Source organism: Canis lupus, chromosome 22 (genome assembly GCF_048164855.1).
Source record: "Canis lupus baileyi chromosome 22, mCanLup2.hap1, whole genome shotgun sequence".
In the NCBI taxonomy this organism is placed as follows: Eukaryota; Metazoa; Chordata; class Mammalia; order Carnivora; family Canidae; genus Canis; species Canis lupus.
Genome location: NC_132859.1, coordinates 42,925,411 through 42,945,650, shown reverse-complemented (window position 1 = coordinate 42,945,650; position 20,240 = coordinate 42,925,411). Strand labels below are relative to the sequence as shown.

Here is a 20,240-nt window from a genome sequence, read left to right as displayed (position 1 = left end):
AGAATTTTGATTGTAGGAACATAATATGCAACATCTATGGTATGCAAGGCGTGTGCTCTGCTCCTGAACTCTTGGAGTAGAACTCCTTATACCTATGAAACATCTTCACCTTCTGGACCAGCGTACTTTGCCTTAACACACTCAGTCCACTGAAAATTCATTGAGTTCACAGAATCTTATGGGTCTGCCATTACGTGCACACCCTAAACTGCCATCAGTCTGTCTGGCCCCCCAAACTAGGCTTACTCATCCTGCAGCCCATATTGGGTGACCAAGCTAGGCCAGGCTGGAAAGGAGACCCACTAGTTCCATTGGATAAATCTAAGATATATTCATTACTCCAATAAACATTCAGAAAGCATTTATTGAACACCTACTATGTGCCCACTTGGTTTAAGAGTGAAAAGACAGGCAAGACCCTGCCATCTCAGAGCCAATAGTCCAGTGGAGAAGTCAGTAAATTTTTAAAAAATCAAGTACCCAATGGTAACTAGTGCTTGCATGACGCATCTGATATATTCAGCATGACATTTTTAACAGTTACCCAGGGAAGAAGCACTACACGAAAACATAAAAGTAGTCATTATTAATATACTTAATCTCTAGGCAGTTGAATAAATAACATCTTGCTTTCAGTTTGTATTAAATAAATAAAATGGTAGAAATAAACTCTGCTTCTATTCATGAACACTGTATATCTATTTTTGACATGATTCCTGAAAAAGTCCATTAATCTTTCATCTGGAATCTGACTGAAAAACACGGTCTTTTGAAAATGCTGAGCAGGTGAAATCAGAGGTTCCTCCAACTCATGAAAGACATGACGATGTCATCTGACTGCTGCATCAGTGCTTTGAGAACAGTGTCAGCCTCTTTGTGCCTTTCTCAAATGACTCTAAAGCTCCCACCTATGAATTTCAAGGGAAACAGAGAGAAGTGCTGTACTAGAAGATTTGAAATCATGCAGAACCAGAGCTTGTTCTCTGGGCAGCTCAGTCCCCAGTGATGTTTCCAGATGTTCTCTTTCCTTGTGCTTGCCTCCACCCTCCTCCTTCACAGGACAGATAGCACGCACCCCCTCACTGGATCCTGTCACCTTCCAGGAAGGTCTGAAGGTCTCACATCTCTTCCTTCTTGCTGAGCCAGCCTGTCTTTTAACTGGTTCCTTCCTCTTGATTTGTAAACGTGCCCGAGTCTCTCTGTTTCCTAAGACATTCCTGGCCTGCACATTCCCTCACTTCCTGCCCTCCCCTCACTGACCTGTTCTCCCAACAGCCAGAGTACACTTTGGAAGCACATATCTGACCAGATCACCTCCATGGAAGCTTTACTGGCTTTTATGTAGCTGTTGGAATAAAGATCAAAACACAATGTGGTCACCGTGACTTGCATGATCTGGGTCTCCAAGCCCAGCCACACTGCCTTTTGCTTAGGTTCTCAGATGCACCTGCTGCCCCCACTGCCTGTCCTGTGCAAGTTGTTTGCTCTGCCCCAGACACTCTCCCACCTTCCCACACCCCTTTGGCTGGTTACTCATTGTCTCTGCTGGACACACTCACTGTACTATGAAGCACTCAATCAGAGCACTTAACAGCTCTATAATTTTACATTGATTTATATAAATCTTGGATCGGAGAATTCTTTCCACTATATCAAGTTTGTCAGGGCAGTGAGAATTTCTGACTTTGGTCACCAATATATCCTAACACACGGCCCAGAGCCAGGCACCTAGTAGGTGCTCAGAGACTCTTTGCTGGATGGATGAATGAATGCTGGATGTAGCCACACCAAAGGGAAATATTTGCACTTAGAACTATAGCTTGGGGGGCAGCCTGGGTGGCTCAGCAGTTTAGCGCCACCTTCAGCCCAGGGCGTGATCGTGGCGACCCCAGATGGAGTCCCGCGTCAGGATCCCTGCATGGAGCCTGCTTCTCCCTCTGCCTGTGTCTCTGTTTCTCTCTCTCTCTCTCTCTCTCTCTCTCTCTCTCTCTCTCAAATAAATAAAATCTAATAAAAAAAAAGAACTATAGCTTGGGGCCTGCAGAGATGACTTATCCTAAAGACTTATATTGTAAGTGAGGAAACAGACTCAGAAAGACAAAGACACTTGCTCAACTCAGGGTCACAGAACTGGAATAAGTGGACCACAGGCCTTTTGAAAGCCTGATCAGAAAAATACAAACACAGAGAATGGTATATGGTCAGACTGAACTGTCATGACAGGCTACACACATGAAATATGGAGCTATTACACATGAAAAATGGCCTATTTCATACAGGTAGCCATCTACCTGCCTCAAATACCTACATTAGTTACCCCTGGGGTTCCCATATGGGAGCCCCCATGACAACCCATCCAAGGAAGCACAGGGTGTATTATATGTATTGAAGGCCTATTGCTTAGTTTGACATTGCATTGATGACATTGCATTTTCCCCCTTTTGAGCTAAGGCACATAAACCCATATTTATATTCTTGGTTCTATCAAACGATGTTTTCCATCAACATCCAATTCATTTTTCTTGAGCCACCTACTGTGTAGGTGCTATCTTAGGTACTGGGGACATAATACAGTGACTTTAAAACAAAATCCATCATCCCCAACTGCAGATATCTCATTTGATGAATGAACTCATTTTTATATAACAAAAATCCCCAACTTGAAAAGGGGCTTTAGAAAGAGCTTAGCCAACTACTCTTCCAATCTGGAATTAAGATTAGGGTTGTGTGTTCTATTCAAAGAAGACCAAAGGAGAGAAAGAGGGCCTTAAAAAGTCAAACACCATGTGTTGACCTAGTCTCTCTCTGGGCTCACAACATGGACTGCATTCTATGAAAGAGAATGGTGACAGTCAAATCATTAGCTAAAGGCAACTGTTTGGGTCAGTGCCAGAGTCTGCAGCTAAAGACCAAACCCACAGTGTCACAAGCTCTTGTTCTTTCTCTCTTTCTAGTAGGGAAGCCTAGTGTCAGGTTAAGTAACGTGCTTGAGGTCACACAGCTAGTAATTTGCAGGTCCAGGAAGTAAGGACCTTACATCTCTCTGGCTTTGATCTATTGTTTTGTCCTTGACTCCACATTGCCTCCAAAGAAGGTACTGGAAGAAAGTTGGGGCAGGCAGCAATGTTATACCAGAAATCAGTGTGAGAAGGAAAAGGTGACTGATCAAAAGCCATAGCATTATTATGCAACTCAGTGATTCCCTAAACCTATCTGCAAAGCTGACTTAATCAGAGTGGGCTGTGGTGGTCTGCCAGTGCTGAGACCTGCACCCCAGTGCTCACTGGGGACATGTGATAATCCCATTCTCTCTCCCACACCCTCCCTCCCTCTAGGAGGAAACTTTTTCGAAGCAAACCTGGAGAATGAAGGAAGTATTTCGGGCAGTGATTCAACATTTTATAGACAGTCGGAAGGTAAGTTTGCTTAAGAGTTTGCTGCTAATGGAAAGTTGGAGGAATAGAAACACCTTCAGACACTCAGGGTCTCCCAGCTGGATTGTAACTGTGGGACACACCTACTTGTTACTGAATGGGAGCCTCCCTGAGTCTTCCTGTCATCCACTATGTGAATTCATCATCACAATTCGTGAGTATATCCAAGGTGTGGCCAGAGCAGTGCATTCGCTACCCAACCCCTGGGTACTTTACATCCATCATCTGGTAAGTTTGAGTGCTGACTCCATCTTCCAGAGCTCGACTATAATAATGACCACACTTGGGTGGTTCATATTAAAATATTCTTATAAAGAATGTATCATGTACTGATTCACTTCTATTTCTTTATACCAATATAAAAGTCCTCTTAAAGTAGAAGTTAAAAGCAAAACAAACTTCTAGTTTCAAATAAAACCTTCTTCACCATTTCAACTCCTTCTCCAGAGTGCTGGACCTTGCGAGCCTCCTGAGTCACCTTCTCCTGGGACCCTGCAGCTCCTCTGCATGCTCTCTGTTCTCTCCTTTGGGTGCCTTCCCATGAAGGTCCCATCCTCCTTCATCCTTGTGCCTACAACTTCTCTACACAGGTGTGCTACATGGGAGTCATGGCCTCCATGCAGACATTCACTGCTGAAGCTGAAATGCCCAGCACGGATGTCAGCCCAGAGTTCTAGACTCAGATTTCTAAAGCTTGATCATCAAGCCCTGGAGGATCCTACAGGGATCTGAACCTCAGCACATCCTGATTAAGTTCCTCAGCCACCTAAGTCCACCAGCAAGGATTCCGTTTCCCACAGACCCCTCCCTGCAACCTCTACCCAGTCACCCAAGTTCGTATCAGCTCTTTCTCCAATTCTGTCCCTCTCTTTCTGTTCTGACCCTCATGGCCTGAGCACCTCCTGCCCACAATTTCCCTGTATTAACATTACCTTCAGTGACTATCTGTATCCACCAGGGTTCTCCAGCAAAGTAGAACCAATTTAACACACACACACACACATGCACACACACACACATGTGCGCACAGACACACACAAAGAGATTTATTTATGTGATGGACTTGGCTCACACATTGTAGGGCCTGGCAAGCCCAAAGGCTATAGGATAAGTCAGCAGGCAGGAAACTCAGGCAGAAGTCAATACTTCAGTCTTGAGACAGGTTTTCTTCTCTTGGAAACCTCAATATTTGTTCGTAAGGCTTTTGCTCTTAACTTCTTGGATGATGCTCGCCCACATTACCTAAACATCAATCTCCTTTACTTGAAGTCAGCTATCATAGACGTTAACCACATCCACAAAATATCTTCATAGCAACACTTAGATAAGTGATGAAATCACTGGATATGATAGCCCAGCCAAGAAGATGCATAAAACTGACCATCCCTTTGTCTGCTGCTCTTCCAAGCTCGGTCACTCTAGCTCTGCTTTCTTCTTCTTCCTCTACACCCCTGCCAGTCTTTTCCTCTGTAGCACTGACGTAAGCCTTCACTTCCAGCCAAAACATTCTTCAGTGCTCTACTTCATCCTCATCAGAAGTTATGAATGTAGCATCCAGAGCCTTTAGGTTATGTCTCTGGGCTCTTACAGGCCAGGGATCTGTGGAACTGGGTAATGATCCCCACCACAGGCCCTCCTGCACACCTCTTAGCCTGCTCACCCAGTAGCCGGGGAAGCACCTGAGAGCATGGACTTGACTTATCCATTAGGGTGTCACTGGGGGCCCTCACAGGGCTAGTGAGAACTTCTGAGAAAGATATTTGGTTGGTATCTTGAAGAAGAGATGTGGGAGATAGGTACAGTGTCTATCTCCAGGGAGCACTTGGTGTGATGACAACCTCAATTTTGTAGAGTGTACCTGTAGAAACACTGGGGAAACTGCGTGTTTGGTCGGCCACTCTGAGTGCATGGAGCCCTGACCTGGGTCATCCGGACCTGGCTCTGTCGTGTCTGTCATTGTAGCCAGCTTGTGTTGGACCCATCAGCTTGCTGGATCACGCAGAGCCTAACTAGATTGGTTTTGGAGATTTTTATTGTTTGCCAGATGCTTTCTGTCCACATTTGTGTCTTGAGGAGCCTAAGAAATTTGAGTTAAGTTTTTTTAATCGAGGGATTGATTAGCAAGTGAACTGACGTATTTATACCTAGTCTCACTCTATGGAGAATTTGAAGCAGCTTTCAGGAGGTTTATGTGTGTTAAATAATGCATGAGGAGAGTATAAATGGAAACAGGAAGTTGAAATCTGGGCAGAGGAGACAGAGGCACACAACCCTTGCAGATCTGTGCTCCTGGGCCTAACGTGAATCGGGCTTCTGGGGAGAAAAAAGAGATATGATCAAAATTCTCACTTTTGGGTAAGAAGCAAAAGTTGAGTTTCTAGGGAAGCAAAACTCTTCCAAGCACTCAGCTCCACAAAGAATTTTGTCACCTGCAGAAGTCCTTCGACATGGGGTGGGGGTGGGGGGGGACATTCCTTCCACCTGTTGCCATTTGCAAAAAAAAAAAAAAATGTGCTTGCTAAAAATAACGATAGCATTTTTTTTTTTTAAATCAACAAATCTTTATTAAACACCTGCCAGGTTACTGGGAGGAGGCCATAATGCTGGACACACTGTCAAAGTCGATCTTCTCCACGATGTTCTTGGGCTTGATGCTCTCCTCTTGGCTACAGATGAAGATCTGGCCTGACTCATCTAGCATTTTTATTTTTAAATCACATGAGCTTGTACTTGTCTCACTGTTGTGGTTAAAATCAAAGGCTTTTGCAGACAGAGTTCTGGACTCAAATTTCATCTCTCTTCCTGTCACACTGAGTTACCTCAGCCAAGTTATTTGACCTCTCTGGGCTTCAGTTGTCTTGTCCGTCAGATGACACCCACTCAGTGGATGGTTGTCTGCTTTAACTGTGGCCACACACATGACTCTCAGCCTGGGGCCAGCAGGTAGGTAAGCTCAGTGAGGTTGGCCACTGTTGTTGTTATTGATAGTATTGGCTGAGAGTCTAAAAAATGCTCCCATGGGGGACCTGGGTGGCTCAGTGGTTGAGTGTCTGCCTTTGGCTCAGGGTATGGTCCCCAGGTGCCAGGATCGAGTCCCACATCGGGCTCCCCTCAGGTAGTCTGCTTCTCCCTCTGCCTGTGTCTCTGCCTCTCTCTCTGTGTCTCTCATGAATGAATAAATAAAATTCTTATTTTAAAAAATGCTCCCATGGGTTTTGAATTTACATCACATGTGTACAGTCCAGTGCCCTTAGAACATTGAATAATTTTCATCCATCCTTCTCTTCACAGTGGCATATGATATGCACAAAATAAAACATAATCTTCATCTGAGAAAGCAGATGAGGAACAGCTATTTCTTTATATGAAGTCCTCCTGTGCATGTACCTCTAAGCCATCTGTGTGTTGGGAGCTGTGCTTAGTGTCAGGGTGCAGCAGGGACTGCATGTGATCCAGTCATGCTCTCTGAGAATGACCTGGACGGGAGGCAGTCTCTTTGACTCCATGGGAAGCGACCCCAGAGCCTCGGGTGGACATCCAGCCAGGGTGGGACAGGAGGGAGCAGAGGAAGAGGATTTCCAGAGAAGGAACCCTCAGGCCAAACCTTGGAGTCCCCAAGAGCCAGCCCAGGTACAGAGCGGGGATCCAGAGGAAAGAAGGCCAAGATCCGGGAGTCAGGAAGGGAGAAGACAGTAGCTCTCAAAGAATCAGAGACAATTTGCTGTGTCTGGGGTTTGGGGGTGATGGGAGACGGTGAGGCAGGGGACAAGCCGGTGCCTGTGCACCATGCTGAGCAGAGGGAAGCTTAGCCCCCAGCCTCTGTAAGACTTAAACAGAAGAACTAAAGTGGAACAGTCATTTTACTTGTCTTTCCCTTTCAGAAAGTGGTTGTGTTCTGTTTCCTGTCTAGGACACAGCATGATGGATACATTGGCTGTTGCCCTGCGGGTGGCTGAAGAGGCCATTGAGGAAGCAATTTCCAAGGCAGAAGCCTATGGGGACAGTCTGGTAGGACCCTCTTCTCCTCACGAGGGATGGGGGAGGCAGGGGACAAGGTCCTGGCCACCAGAAGAAGTACAGATTGTCGGGAAGCCAGCCTCATGGTGGCAGTCCTTGACTAGAGCAGGGTCCACCCTCCCTCTGCATCTGCGGCCAGGACTCCCACCCACAGCATGCGGCCATTCTCTTCCCTCCTTCACAGGACAAGCAGAACGAGGCCAGTTACCTTCGGGACCACAAGGAGGAGCTGACCGAGGAACTGGCCACCACTATCCTGCAGAAGGTAGGTGGACCATGGCATCCCTCAATGAGTCTGCCAGCCTGGCCCCGATCATGTGGGCCCCACTGTATCTTGGGCACCATTTCTGTGCCTTGTCACTTTCCCCTTTTGTGCTCTGGTGGCCAATGCAGAGGGATTGCATGGTGCTGCAAAATGTAAACAGAGGTATGGAGTGTGGTTGCCTGTAGGGATTGAGCTAACGAGTAAGAAGCCAGGAACTCAGCACTGAGCAGGCGATCCACTGTCTTCCTGTTTCCTGGGTGTCCTGCATGTGTGTGTGTGTGTGTGTGTGTGTGTGTGTGTGTGTGTGTGTGTGCATATATGTGTGTCCTCTTCTTACACCTCTCAAATCGTCTCTTGCTGAATTTGCAGTCACCCCCTGCTACCCATATGCCCTAAGCTGTCCATGACATGGTGTATCCGTTTATTATTATTGAGAAGCCAGCCACCCCCAGACTCTATGGCTCCGAACAAGGATTAGTTCTGTGTTCCAGGCAATTCTCTGACACCACCTGGGTGTCCTACAATTCATTTCACTTCACTTCAGTTCAATTCAGTTCCACTCTGAGTTAGCACAGACCTCACAACTTTAGGGCTCAGTCCCCGCTAGACTGCCCCTACTTCAGATACCAGTGACAAGTGGCAGGTATCCCCAGGTCACCACGCTTCTGCCCAGCCTACTACAAATCCAGGGATTCCCATGACAACCCTCAGGTTGGATGATTTGCTAGAACAATGCACAAAACTCAGCAAGTGCCACACTTCCAATGACTGGTTTATCATAAAGGATACAAATGAACAGCCAGATGAAGAGATACACAGGTAACAAGGCCTGGGGAGGGAGTGTGCAGACCACAGCCTTCCCTGCACCAGCCAGGTGCACATGGTCCCTCCTCCTCCCCAGAGGTTGTGGGTGGAGCTGAAAGTTCCCAGCTTTGAGTTGCCTCATTAGCATAGCAAAATCACTCCAAAGGTTTTTAATCTCAGTGCCAGGAACCAGGGGCAAAAACCAAATATATGTTTTACTATACCTCAATTTCTTTGTGGCTCATGCATCTGCAGTGACCCCAGGTCCAGCTGTGGGTTGGGATATGCATCCATGCAGTGTGTTCATGTTGGGGCCCAGCTGAAAGCACAGTAGCTACTCAGGGCCTGGACAGAAGCCTAGGTGAACAAGAGGAAGTAGGGATGTGGACTGAGGCCCGTGCTCAGCCCTGACCCCCATGGTTACCCACTCCCCCCTCAGAGGTCATTGTCCTCAACCAAAGCAAAGCAAGGCACCCCATCAGCCCATTGCCGTGGTGGGAAGTGTGCTGTACCAATCCTGGGATGGATGCAGAGTCACGCAACAAAGGGACGGCATGCAGGGATTTTAGTTTTCCCTTTTGGTCACAAACTCCATGTCCTGTCCATATGCCACATACGAAGATCCCCACTTATCCCCCAGAGATCCCCATGTGGCTCATCCAACCCACAGTTCAAAGTATATGCAGTCCAGATTCAGCTGCTTTTAAGGTAGAGACCTAAGAACCCAGCAAACAGGCCATCTGTCCACACATGGCCAGCATACACTGTTGGGGCCCTGACAGGAAAGCAGCACTGCCCTGCCCACTGTGCAGCCAGTTGCACAGGATGTGACTAGTCCCCAGCATCCCAGAGCCCACTGGGCGCCTGTGGCCAGGGCCCCACCATGGAGCTGGGGGTACACCTTGATCAGGCCCCCGTCTCCCCCAGGGCATGGCACCTCAATTCATAGCTCTCCCTGCTCTCAGCCTTCCATTCTATCATCCTGTCTGGGCTACAAAGACTTTGAAGAATACACCTGGACTGGTGGCTCATCAGTTTTCTCAGCTGCTTCCTGCCTTTGGGCACTGCTGTGCAACGAATAGATTCATTCTATCCAAATGGCTGTGCCCAACATAGCAAGTGGTACAAATAAGCTGAAGCCTTCCCCGATGGCTCGGTACCCACCCCCTTCACAGACCCTGCCAAGGCTTCCTAAAACCAGGATTTACAGCCAGAGACTGTGGGTTTGAGATGCAGCTCCAGCATTCATGAGCTGTAGCTCCAGCATTCATGAGCCTTAACTGATAACTCAACCTCTCTGAGCCAGTTTGACTATAAAATGAGGAGAGTCATCACCCAGAGCTCTTAGGGTTATTTTGAGGATTAAATGAGGTAGAGCATATACAGCGCCTGCAACGGTCTGTCAATGGTAGGCACTTAATGAATGGAGGTTGTTAGCATCATAAAATGATTATTTATAAAATGTGAAGTGCTGTAGAATGCCTAGGGCTATAGCTGTACTGTTTTACCCTAAAGCAGATCCAAACAGGCTGGTATTTTGTTGAAACTAAACTCTTATGTGGCTAAAAACTAATCCCAGAGATGGTCCCTGTTAGTCCACATGGCCCCCCAAGGCCTTGCCAATAATCTACCCTCTTTTGTCACCTGCCTCCTCCCCAGATCATAAGGAAACAGAAGAGCAAAGGCGAGCAGCCAATGGAAGAAGAGCCAGAGTGGTCACAGCCCCAGAGCAGCAGCGCGGAGGCCGCTGACGAGGGGATCATGGCACCCCCAGGAGGCCCCCAAGCTCCCTCCACCCTCTGGGTGAGTCCCTGAGCAGTGCCACCACCCCCGCCACACAGGTGTCCCGCACAAGCACAGGTTGGAGGCCTTCTCCCCATAGACGTGGGGCCACCACGCTCACCATCTGTAGTTGGCTCATGTGCCCGCCCCACAGGGTAAGGACACCTGAAGTGGGGCAGAGTGAGAAATAGGTGTTTACGCTACTCCTCCTTGGGTCAGTGACATTCATTCATCCCCTACCTGAGCAGATTGCAAAACGGGTGTGCACCCCCACTGTGCGGTTAGGCATACAGGTACAAAAGCATGCACAGAAGTCTCACCTGCGTCAGTCCTCCCCGTGCCCTCACCAGCTGCCAGATGCCGGGGGGTAACAAGGAGCATCTTTATGACTTTATCAGAGATTTAACTTCATTGATTTATTGGCAGAACCTTCCTTTGTCAGCATGCCATCAGCTTATTTTATTGCTGCTGTTGTGCACTTAACACCCAGGAGAACAAAGTAAATAGGAGCCTCGATCCCTGCCCTGGGGGACTGTATAATCTGGTGAGCAAAGCAGGCCAAGATACAAGTCAGCCCACATTGTGGGCACTCTGCGGAAAGGTTGAGGCTGGAAACGGACTTGGGGTTCAGGGAAAGGAGAGGCACATGCCCTTCAAATAGCCTGTCATTCAGAGAATTCACTGACTCATTCCTGCTGCTGTGAGCTCAGGCTGCATGCGTGGCGTCGCCTTGCAAATCCCCCCAGGCTCAGCAAATGACCAATACTTCTCTTCTATGTAGACCTTCTGTGCACAGGGTGTTTGCACATATTATTTCATTAGATCCACATAAGCGCATCCAGCATTATCCCCATTTTACAGAGCAGTAAACTGAGGCCTACCTAGCCTGAGTCACTGGAACTAAGTTGAGGGGTGGGGCAGGACCAGAGCCCAGGGCTCCTGGCTCCGAGCATTTCCTATGCTCTGCTCCTGTGTCCTGTTTCGTTGGGAGGCTCTAGGATATGAAATGCCTGTTTTCCCACCAGATGTTCAGGGGGACTCCTTGTTATGCTTATGGTTCAACCTAGAAATGGTATTCCTGCCACCTCAGGGAGGCTGGCAACACACTGAGTGTCACCAGAGATGTGGGACAGTGGTCTCTAGAATGAGTCAGAATAGTGGGCACAGCAGCAGTTACGGCAGCAACGCCCCTCGCCCCTCTTTCCACCAGCAGGACAGGAAAGTGCTTCATGCACACCCCCTAGTCAAACACTGGCCAAAAGCAGCTTAAAATAGCAGTGATGCTTCCCAGGGGGACCTCCCACTGAGCCCCTCAGCTGGCTGGAGAAACTCTAGTCCACCTGGGATGCAGGGCCTTGGGCACAGGTCAGAGTCTCATGGGATTCCCATTTGGTTTGCTAAAACAAATCCTCCAGAAGTTTCCTTTCCTTGCCAGGAAATTTGTTTTGCCAAATGCCCGCCTCCTGCACACCACAATTGTCACTTTGGCTTCAACGTCAATGTAGACAGAGCTGATGTGTTTCTTAACTTATTTATCCTAAAGCAAATGGCAGAATATGATTTTTTTTCCTAGATTTTGATATAGGATAAGGCCTAATGGAAGTCCCTCTCCACTCTAGGCATCTTTTGAATTTCTGGTATTCAGTGCTTTGCAAGCTATGGCCACCTTCCCTGGGCTTGTACCGCCTGCGTGGGAGGGGGTGGGAGACATCCTTGAGGCTGTAGTTTGAGAAAAGCCCATAAAGGACATTGATACAGATAACACTGTAACCACCCAGATCGTAGGACCTGGTACCTTACAGAGGGGACAAGACTTCCGCTGGCTCCTATTAATCATCCCTAACTTTGATATTTGATCAAAGAAGTGCCCCGGCCTCTCCCTGTGAGTTCTCCCAACTCTGTGATTTGCAATATGTAAACAGCATATTTTTGTCAACAATATCAGTTAGGGAGATGTGAATGCTTTGTCTTTTCTCCACTCACTCTTGTACTCATGAGAGCTGCCCCGAACAAAGCAGCCTGAATCTAGGCGTGAAGAGAATCCAGTATCCAGCTGGGTCCCTGGCACAGTTTGCCCTTTTGAGCAGCCAATATCATTAGCCCCCTATTAGCCACATGTTCAATGGTCAATGGTCACATGTTCTGGCACTGGGCCAGCTCAGCATTGGGCACATGGTAGCTGTTTCTCAGTGCAGGGCCATGGCCACCTGATGGCAGAATGTTGATTTATGGGGATTTAGTCGTGGCCTAGACTTGAACCCTTCCCCTCCAGCTTCCAGGATACCTGTGATGGAAGGAAAATATATGGATTAAGGTCTCAGCAAAACACCAGCATCCACACCCTTATGAGTGACCATTTGTAGCTGGTGGTTTGGTTTAAAGACAGCAGTGTGATTAGAGCTTTTAAAAAATATTATCTGGAAGGAGAGACTGCACCTCACCCAGCACTCAATGATAAGAATCCATCGATTCTTGATTAGTTAGCTGTGTAGAAAGGCTCATACCAAGTTCTAGCTCTTCCAGGGACAAAGAAGCTCGCACACCTCCTCTGAATAAGTGCTGTTGCATTTGGTTCCGACCACATTCACAGGCTAACAGGATAAGCTGGCCAGCCCAGTCCCCTGCGAGGGCCTGCAGGAAAGGACTGGACCCCTCCTTATGCCCCCATACCGCCACTTCCCAGCATGTCTCATCCCTTCCTCCCTTCCTCCTTATCTCTGGCCTGCTGCCTTCCTCTCTTGTCTCCAGACTTCGGTTTGATGCCACACCTGGGTCTTGACACCTGGACAGACCCGAGCCTCACTTCCCTTGGTCAGGAACCCAAGACCTTTCCCTCTGACCAGCACCATGGCCAGGCCAGCCCGGGGCCTCAAGGGGTGGCACATCTGGAGACAAGGATAGCCTTTCCAGTGCTCCATGCAGGGTCACTAGGCACACTGTTCACCCTCAAGGGCAAAGCCAGTGCTTTCTCCCCACCCTGGCCTGCACTTGGCCCCCATTCCCTGTGGTAAAAGACTCTGTGCTAGCATCACATCCCCAAGTTAGGGCCTAAGGGGGACTGACCCTGGCCAAGACCACCATATTGCACAACTATTCACCTGGAGAGTCCAGTGCAAGTGGTGCCCCCTGGGTCATGCCGCATGACGACTGCGGTTCTAGTTGCCAATGAGGCCATATGGGGAAGAGGCAGGAACAAGTACGTTTGCCCATCTCATGTTGTTTCTTCTACCCCTCACCACAAGGTGCAGGTGTGGGTATTACCGAACCCATTTTATAGGTGAGAAAACGGAGACTAAAGCTCTACCATAAGTTACCTAAGGCCTCACATTTTGTGATTGGTGGAGCTGGAGTTGAATACCTTTCTTCTCTTCCAAAGCCCTTGATCTAGCTTCTTCCTCTATAAAATGAGATCATCAGACTCCACTGTCTCTCAGGCCTAGAGCTGCATTCTCTACAACAGTGGCCACAAGACACAAATACTTGTTTTATTTTCTTCTGTTTTGTTTTTCACAGCAACTGGAAATTATTTAATGTATTTCATCTTAGCCTGTCTTTATATAATAAAGAGTTGATCAGTTTGTAAATATGTGATTTGAACCAAGGTTGACTTAAAAATGTCACTGCAATTTTTTAGAAAACATAACCCCTAATATATGTTAAACTCCAGAAAGCCTGGGTGAACCAGTTAGCATGTGCTTTGTGTAAAGATGGAAGAAGTAGGGCAATCCACCATTTCTCTCAGGTGGACAATTTACTGTCCTAATAAGGAAGGGAGCACAATGGAAATACAGCTGAACTGTTTTTATTGCAGTGATTTTTCATATCTGAATGTATTATTTAATATTTTGAATAAGATTTTAAAAATAAATGGCAAAGATATAAATCAAAAAAATTTTTTTCAAACTGAAATTAATTAAAATGAAATCAGGTTTAAAAATCCAGTTCTTCGGACACACTGGCCCACATTTCAAGTGCTCAGGAGCACCCCTGGCTGGCGGCTACTATAGTAGACACTCCAGAACATTGCCATCACCCCAGAAAGTTTTATTGCACAGCATTGGTCTAGGATTGAGATAAGGAGAAAGTGATAAACAGAGGGTATAAATGCAGAAATGTGCCTCATCACTGGCCAGAGCGTGGACGTGAAGCAGCAGGCCAAGTCTTGGTTCTTGGAGAGCTCACAGAAGGTGGCCCCCCCATCTTTTGACCAGCTGCTCTCCCCCTGGTTATTCATCTGCATCACCGCCAGAGCCCCACTCCAGGGCTGACTCACGGGCTCTGGAGATGAGCCCGGGCATCTGTGTCCTTGACCCACATCTGCCCTGGTGAGACCAAAGGGCTGCAGGCTTAGGGAGCCTCTTTCTGCCTTGAGGGAGGCTTCCTGACCTCCAGACCGTGGAGGGCCCTAACCTGGCCTCCAGGCAGTGCCTCCCTCTTTTCCTCAGTTCTCCAATGACCCAGACCCCTCTGGCTCAGAGAATAACTGCAGAATCCCAGAACACTGCAGGCCCCGCTACTTGTGCTTATCTGCAAGACCCAAACTGAATCCATCCCCATGCAGCCAGGAGTTCTGGTCTGTTCTCTTGAAAGAAACTTGAATATGATCATTCTCTTTTTAATTTCCTCCCTTATTGTGTGGTTCTCTGCCAGTAGGGAGGTCAATGCCATCCAGCTTTCAAAGCCTTCGGATGCAATATCCTAAAAGCCCGTAGTTCAGGGCTTGTAATTCATTTAATGCCGGTCTCTTTGCGCACGTATATTATATACAAAGTTGTGTTCATAATAACTTGGTGATCCTACTGATAATAACCATGATGACAGCAGGAGCAGGGTTCTTACGATGTGCCCAGTGACCAAGAGACATCTCTCTATCCCTCTCTATTTTTCCCAGCCTTTTCTCTTGTGTTTCCATCCCTTCCTTCCTCATATTTGCCTCTCCTTTGAGTGGTTACAGTACAGACCTAATGTATTGTTTATTATTTATAATCACTGGATTGAATTCGGTATCGATGCCTGACCTTAAAAATACAAAGCAAAGCTTTGTCTCAATTGTCATTCATTCTCTCTCCATTTTTTAAAAAATATTTTATTTAGGGATCCCTGGGTGGCGCAGCGGTTTGGCGCCTGCCTTTGGCCCAGGGCGTGATCCTGGAGACCCGGGATCGAATCCCACGTCGGGCTCCCGGTGCATGGAGCCTGCTTCTCCCTCTGCCTGTGTCTCTGCCTCTCTCTCTCTCTCTCTCTCTGTGACTATCATAAATAAATAAAAATTAAAAAAAATTTTTTTTGATATTTTATTTATTCATTCACCAGAGACACAGGGAAAGAGGCAGAGACATAGGCAGAGGGAGAAGCAGACTCCCTGCAGGGAGCCCGATGTGGGACTCAATCCCAGGACCCCAGGATCACCCTCTGAGCCGAAGGCAAATGTTCAACCACTGAGCCACCCAGGTGCCCCCATTCTCTCCCTGTTTTACGGTGTGGCCTCCTTGCAAGCAGAGAACATTTTGAAGCCATGGGCAGTGCCTCAAGGAGTCTGCTCTGTTGGCAGTGTTGATAGTCCTAGCCATCATTGCGACAGTGGACCATTCCAAGGGATGTAGGGAGCATGTCATGCTGCTGCCCACACGAGGTAACCAGCAACTGCAAAGGAAGGTCTTACAGAGGTAACTCGTAATCATGCTGCATGTTTCACCCAGAGCGTCAGAGCCAGCTGGTTCCAATGGCAAGTCCTGCTGGGCTGGAGCACGTTAGCCAGGAGGGCATTGTTCCCAGGCTCACAGCACAGGCTTGGCACAGCATGGAGAAGGCATGGAATCGGCCAGGCAGACCCGAGCTCAGACCCTGCCTCTGGCCCCTGACCAGCCATGTGCTTGGGCCAGTTATCCAACCCCTGCCTCAGTTTCCTCACATGCATTCTATCAGACCAAGCGAGAGAATGCATATGTTGCCCTGGCTCAGCAGTAGAGTGTAGTAAATACTCTTATTCTGATTAATACTCATTGAGTGCTTTTTATGTATACCAGGCATGACACTGATCCTTTTATATGAGGAAACTGAGGCATAGAACAGTTGAAGCCCCCTGCCCCCACCAAGATCCCATAGCGCAGCCGGAAGAGCTGGCATTGGCCGACTCACTGCCTAACACACCACCCATTAGTTAGTGTTGGAAGAGTTGAGGCAGGCCTGCTTCAAAGCTCAAACTCTCAAGTTCACCTTTGCAAGACTTTGCTGGCACACTAATATTCCTGGACCATGGATTCCACCAACCATTCCCAGCCCTCCTTGTATAGATGTGCAGACACTAACTCAGGCCAGCCCTTCCTGATATCACCAGCCCTGCTTCTTCCATGGATACTAGGGTGGGTAAGAGGAAGGGAAGAAAAGCAGAGGTCGTAGGGGAGAATGAAAGAGTAGACACGGGGCACCTGGCTGGCTCAGTTGGTTGTGTCTGCCTTTGGCTCAGGTCATGATCTCAGAGTCCTGGGATCAAGTTCCATATTGGGCTGCCTGCCTCTCCCCCACACCAGCCCACCCACTCTGATCTTTTTTTCTTGCTTGCGTGCGTGCTCTCGCTGTCGCTCTCTCTCTCTCTCAAATAGATAGATAGATAGATAGATAGATAGATAGATAGATAAATAAATAAATAAATAAATAAATAAATAAATACAAACTTGCAAAAAGAAAGAAAGAGTAGGCACAAAGACCCAGCCAGGGTAATGAGCAAATAAATGACTCAAATAATCCCATCACTTACCGAGAACCAGAGAACTAAGTGGTGAGCGAAAGCATTATCATAACGCCATCTGCTGGGCAATATATTTATTGCAATTTATTTTTGGCAAAACTGAATCTGGGTCTCAGAACTGGGGCTTTTCCATCCTGGCTGGAGACTGAGCCAGCAGTGTCTGAGACCTAGGGAAGCCAGACCTCGCGGTATTTTGTGATTGTCATTTTCATCTAGTGTGAAACAATGGCTTTCCTGAAATAGATGATAAAAGTCTGGTGTCCCCAACTCTTTCACGAAGAACACAGATTCCATCTTCCCTGTTGCAACCAGAGGAACTTTTCATTTCTTAGTGTTGGCTTTTGTAGATGAGGAGCTTTTTTATCCCATAAAAGTGGACCCAAGCCACCTCTTAAAGACACATACAGATGAATGCAAAATACCATGTGAACCACTGTAAAATGAAACATTAAATATCATTTTCCCCTTTTGTAAACACATATTCAGTGATTTATAGTGAGAAGCTTGCAGATATTAAAGAAAAAGAAAAGTCAGGGCATGGAAAGTGACCTATTGCACCTGACAATAGATTTTCAGCTCCCTAAGGGCCAGACCTCTGTCTAAAGTCCTGTAAATTCAATCACAAACATGCAACCAAAGATCACACCCAGACCATTCCAGCCTTCAAAGAGCTCACAGTCTTTGGAAGAATTGACAAGTTGTAGTACGATTGTAACAGAGTACATGGAATTATCTGTGGGATCACATAGAAGGGGAGTCTTCTTGCCAGACCACAGTAGGATGAGTGTCAGGGGTGTGTTCCCTGAGTATACAGGGCTTTGCCATAGAAGGATTTTTTTCCTTCATTTTTTAGTAATTCCACTTGACCAGACTTGATCTCTGCCCTCTGGCAGCTGCTTATCATCTGTTAAGGATCTAACAAACTCACAGATGACTCCCTGAATACCCATCCATCCCCATGAAAACTTTGGTTTTCAGGACACTAGCGACAGGATCCATACTTTCTGTGCCCTTGACATAAAGGGAGTGGCAGTCGGCTCAAAGCCATATGATGTGCATGCATTAGCTTGGCTGTCCTACAAGTTAGACCTTGCCCTCCATGGTGTAAGTGAGGATGATAGCTTCTTCTCATTTCTTTCTCTTGCTCCTCAGTTTTATCCAAGACATTAGTGGAGGAAAAATATCAGGTACTTCTGAAAACCTATCCTGTAGCCCACCCCAAATCACATTCACCCCACAGCAAACATGCACTAATTTCCACATCTATACCAGTTACTGTGCCACCATTAACAGGCCATTAACTACCCTCAGTTGCAAGCAGTCTTATGGGGATACCAGGCAAAAACCAGATGCTTGCAATAGAGTGCAGTAGGGTACAAGTTAGCAGAGAGGAAGCCCAGGACCCCCCCCTCCCAGCTTGGGGTAAGGCATTTCCTATGAGCCTATTCAAACTGGAAGCACACAGGATCTTAGGGAATTGGTAAGATGGAGAGAACTCATTTGTCCCCTGGACCATGTTAACCTGTAAATACGGAAAGGCAGGTCTGGAGGCCTATCATTTCTCTTCCCTATTTGCAAGGGTGTGAGAGGCATGTTGTGACCCTGAGGTTACGTATTCTGCAAACCCATCTTCCTCCTAGGTCAGCCTCCCCTCTGTGAGGGGAAGCAGAAGCGGTTTGCTATAACTCTGTCAGAACCAGAACTGGCTTATACCACCCTCTCCAAAAAAAAAGTATACCATATGGCTTATATTTGAGGGCTCCTGGGTACTGGTCTGGCCTGCAATGGTAGGGATACTGGACCTCCTTGACCCTCAGCTATCTCTGTGCTTTTTCTCAGCCTGGTCAGCCATCCTTCAGGAGAGGCTACTGGGTACATGTCTGCTCCCCAAATTCCAGCCATGAAGCTCCATTTTGTCCCCCAAATATCCTGGCGCTGTTGTTGCTCTTTTTCATTGGCATTCTCAAATTTCTTTGTAAAGCTCCCACTTGTTATGCATTTACTGTGTGCAGGGCAAGCCTAAGTTTCTACATCTCCCAGGGAATTAAATCATCGGCCTCTTTCCCATTTGTTATCTTTAACATTGAGCTTCAAATTCTTTGTACCACTTGTAACATATATATGTTTGCGTGTATGTAGTGACATATACATGTGATATGATTCAAACATAATTCCTGCCTGTCATTTGAAATCTCACTGCCACTTCTTAGGTAACAGTTTCTTTTCCCTTCTTTGATTCAGACAGTAAATGGGAATATGTTGCAATGGTTGTAGGTTTGTGCACGGGCCAGACTTGGCTCACTAATCTGTTGTAGCATTGACATTGTGTTGTACCTTTCAGTTTGGGCTGCCCAAACGTTTGGAGGTCTTCAGGGAGAAGATGCTCTCCTTTTTCAGCACAATTGGCCTAAGAACTGTTGCTAGGAGGATGGCTGGATAAAAGGATCTATAGGACAACAGGCTGTTATGCACTGATTTGCAGCTTCTAAGTCTCAGCACGGGAAGGGCCAACACTATCAAACATGCCTTCTCCACCAGAAGTGTCATCTACCAGAAAGCGGAAGGCATCCTTCCTTGTGACTGTGCTCCTCAGTCCCCCTCTAACCCTCTTTTTTCCTCACAGAGGTCCCAGTCTTCGTTCTCACTCCCCAAAGAGGATGCCCTGAAGACCCCTTCACTGGAAGCCGCCTCGAGGCCACCGAAGGGCCAGGGCCAGCCACCAAGGGAGGAGGCAGCCTTGCCCAGCTGGAAGAGCATGGACAGGCTGGATGAGACAAGTAACTGTTTTAAGTGGTGTCTGGTTGGTCTGTGGGTCCCAGGCGGGCTTTTGGGAGGTTTCTCCCCATTCAGTTCCTTCTCCATCAGCTCGAGTTGCTGTGTGCCCATTTGAGGCAGCTGAACCACCAAGTCCCAAGGCCTCTAGCACAGCACACATGTATAATGCGTTCATGTTTCCCACTGGGCAGTTTTCCTGCTGAGACCCATGAGACAGTGGGGGGCTCCTGGGCCCCAGTGTTGAAATGCCTGGGTTTTGTGGCAACACTTAAGCTTACTATTCCTCGTAGATCCAGAGAATATATCTCATGCAGGCCAGAAATGCTAATCCAATCTCGCAGGGTATTTCAGTGTTCAAGATTTGGGTCCCAGCATGGGTTGGTTTTAAGAATATCCTTTTGGAAACCTGACATCT

At 47.5% G+C, this 20,240-nt stretch overlaps 1 protein-coding gene across 8 annotated transcripts in view; it reads left to right on the top strand.

The window, feature by feature from the left end:
- Positions 1–20,240, top strand: part of MYRIP (myosin VIIA and Rab interacting protein) — a 360,876-nt gene that overhangs the window by 271,389 nt on the left and 69,247 nt on the right. For 7 of the 8 annotated variants that reach the window (XM_072793244.1, XM_072793246.1, XM_072793248.1 and 4 more), the window contains 5 exons: positions 3,336–3,416; positions 7,345–7,442; positions 7,636–7,716; positions 10,180–10,323; positions 19,674–19,827. In XM_072793244.1, the coding sequence (XP_072649345.1) occupies positions 3,336–3,416; positions 7,345–7,442; positions 7,636–7,716; positions 10,180–10,323; positions 19,674–19,827 (558 nt within the window). The remainder of the gene's footprint in view (positions 1–3,335; positions 3,417–7,344; positions 7,443–7,635; positions 7,717–10,179; positions 10,324–19,673; positions 19,828–20,240) is intronic. The other variant, XM_072793247.1, reaches the window with a different exon arrangement.